The sequence below is a fragment of the Octopus bimaculoides genome, chromosome 3 (assembly GCF_001194135.2).
Source record: "Octopus bimaculoides isolate UCB-OBI-ISO-001 chromosome 3, ASM119413v2, whole genome shotgun sequence".
Classification (NCBI taxonomy): domain Eukaryota; kingdom Metazoa; phylum Mollusca; class Cephalopoda; order Octopoda; family Octopodidae; genus Octopus; species Octopus bimaculoides.
The window spans coordinates 33415097-33418341 of NC_068983.1; the positions used below are offsets into that span (position 1 = coordinate 33415097).

General features: G+C 34.4%; 1 protein-coding gene across 1 annotated transcript in view; it reads right to left on the minus strand.

Annotated features, from left to right (window-relative positions):
• LOC106877299 (metabotropic glutamate receptor 8) overlaps positions 1–3245 on the minus strand; it is a 679235-nt gene that overhangs the window by 44312 nt on the left and 631678 nt on the right. The window contains exon 8 of the mRNA XM_052966723.1: positions 598–1519. Coding sequence (XP_052822683.1) covers positions 598–1519 — 922 coding nt within the window. The remainder of the gene's footprint in view (positions 1–597; positions 1520–3245) is intronic.

The following is a 3245-nucleotide window of genomic DNA, read 5'->3' on the forward strand; positions in this document are numbered from 1 at the left end:
ATATAAATATATATACATGAACATACATTTTTAAAATGTAAACATACATACATAGGTGCAGGAGTGACTGTGTGGTAAGTAACTTGCTTACCAACCACATGGTTCCGGGTTCAGTCTCACTGTGTGGCACCTTGAGCAAGTGTCTTCTACTATAGCCTTATGAGTGGATTTGGTAGACGGAAACTGAAAGAAGCCCGTCGTATTTATGTATATATATGTATGTTTGTGTGTGTATTTGTCCCCCCAACATCGCTTGACAATCGACGCTGGTGTGTTTTACGTCCCAATAATTTAGCGGTTCGGCCAAAGAGCCCGATAGAATACTAGGCTAACAAAGAATAAGTTCTGGGGTCGATTTGTTCGACTAAAGGTGGTGCTCCAGTTTGGCCGCAGCCAAATGACTAAAACAAATAAAAGAATAAAAGAAGATATATATATATATGTATGTGTGTGTATGTGTGTGTGTGTGTGTGTGTGTGCGTGTGCGTGTATGTTTGGGTGTGTATGTGTGTCTGTGTATTTGTAAGATTGTGCGAATGTATATATGTACATGCGTGAATACATTCGATGGAAATTTCGTCAATATAATTCACTTACCTTAAAATCTTGGTTAGCTCCAAAGTAGATAGGTATGAATGCCAACCACACTATACATGTGCTGTACATGGTAAAAGCTATGTATTTAGCTTCGTTGAAGTTCTGTGGGATCTTTCGTGTTTTGAAAGCATATACCGTACATAAGATAATGAGGAACATATTGTAGAAAAGGGAGATAACTATTGCTATCTGACTTGTCTTGCACTTTAAAATTAAGGCGTCTTTTCCTTGGAGGACGTACATAATATCTGGTCTTTCGAAGCCAATCCATGTAAAAGCTCCAACTACTTGAACAGAGACCAAGGAGAAACAAATAATTACTTGTGACCTTGGACTTGTATAGCTTGGCCTTTTCACAACTGCTCGAATACCACGATTGAAAATTCGGTAAATTCGGTTGGTTTTGGTTAACATTGAGGCATAAACGAGGCTTAGAGAGGATCCAAGACCTAAACGCATAATAGTGCAAATTGCTATCGATGGCCTGGCAAGCATCACGAATGATGTGCCGTATGAAAGGAAAATACCCAGAAAAAGTATATAACACAGCTCTCGGCCTGATGCCATGATTACTGGCGTTTTGCTATATAATATGAATGTAACTAAAACGAAAATTGTTGAAACTATTCCTAAAGCAGAGAATGTAATGGGCAGAATTGCCCATAATGTTGTCCATTGAAGATGGAGGACTGGTAGACGTACGCATGAAGTTTTGTTCGCATCAGGGCGAAAGCCTAATGGACAGTCTTTGCAGGTGCTGACGTTCTCTAGAATTTGGTAGTCATTGCAGCGAACACACACCCAGCAGCAGGCATCACTGCCACTTTTAGCATAGCCAAGACCGCACGGCTCTGAACATATCGATGTCGGAGTAACATTTGATCCATTTCGCCATGAAATCTTGTCTTCAAATAAACGGAGACTAGAGAAAAATAGAAATAGAAAAAGAAGATATTGAATTTGAAGTGTTATTGATAAACATTTCGGGAATATAACTGTTCATAACATTTAAACATTTCGGGAATATAATTCTTCATAATATTTAAGCATCTTTTAATTGTTACAAATGTTCAGTTTTCTCTTTCTGCTATTTCGTGATTGGCTTAAAACACCGCATGCCTTACAACATATTACGAAGTTTTGATGGAAAGCAAAATTTCACCGAAAGAAAATTGAATATCGAAGATGAAACTAAAACGAAACAGTGAGGAGGAAAAAATCAGTCATTAATAAGTGTAATGAATTTGAAGGGAAGAGAGAAGTTTACAATCAGTGAATACAAATATCTAAAAAAAGAACAAAAAAAAAATACAATTCATCGTTTAAATATACAGGTTAAATACATTTTCAGATTGAAACTAAAACTCACAAGACCCACACAATTTTGATCGCAAATCCACAGTTTATAATGAGTATTTCGTTAGCTGTTTCTGAGGTCTAAACATATGTATTCATTAATATGGACTTTGCTGTGTACCTAACCAAGCTTATTCATTCTCATCGAATAACACTTTTCTCCAGCTCTAAATTGGTATCATGTTTGGAGTAAGTGAACTGTAGAGTTTAATGAAATTTTTAGTAGACTATGAGATCTCAGTAATTTTTAAATATTTTTCACTGGGGAAGTTTATTAAGATTTGAAAGATTTTGTTTTGTAAGGATGAAACCAGCATCTGATGTGAAATAGAATTAATCTAGAACATAGACGAGTTCTATATCTAACAAATGTGGATAAGAGTGAGAAGTGCTGACAATGACCTTAATATTTAATTTTGTACTTTGGACGAAAGTATCTCTGCTTCTCTAGTTGATTCCAGTTTCTCTGTACATCAACAAAACAAAAAAACAAACAAACAAAATAAGCAAACAAACAAAAAAGAAAAGGGAAGAAGAAAAGGGCAATATAACGTACTAGATGGCGTCAGGAGTGGGAAATATGTTATTTGAATGATTCAAAATTACTATATCAAAGATATTAAAAAACCCAGCTCTTATGTTGAATTAGGAATTCACTGTAAGAAGACGTTCATGACACTTTCTAATTGTAAATATCTTGTTGCTTCTGCGGTTTTGGAGTCCTAGCTTAGAGTTAAAATAATTCTACTACACAACCTAAGTTGGATCAACAAGTTACGTCTAAATAAAATCTCCCGGTGAAGAACATGTTACTGAAAGAGTTCAGCTTGGTGAACGTATATTTGTTGATTGCCTCCATTTTTTTATTTTCTCTTTACATCAACTTATTCATAGATGACTTTAAAACACCTCATTTTGGCTAAATCATTAAGAATATAAATATAATTGTTCATATTTATTGTACTCGGGAGATATAAATATGGTGAAAAGTGCGTAGGTGATAGAAAACAGAAGTAACAACATACATTCATTTACTTTAACTTTAGTTGAACTTTTACCGATGTTTTACAAATATTGAAAAAAAGAAAGAGAAAAAGAAAAGAAAAGGAAAGAAAAAGCACACACTCACGCACATACCGTTCTTTTCTGAAATATAAAACTTTTTCCAATACTTTTACGCTGAACAATGAATAATTATTTCTACCACAAAAGAAAACGTAAACTATTCTATTAGATGGAAAACAATATGAAACTGAAAATATGTCACGTGAATTAAACAGAATATATATATA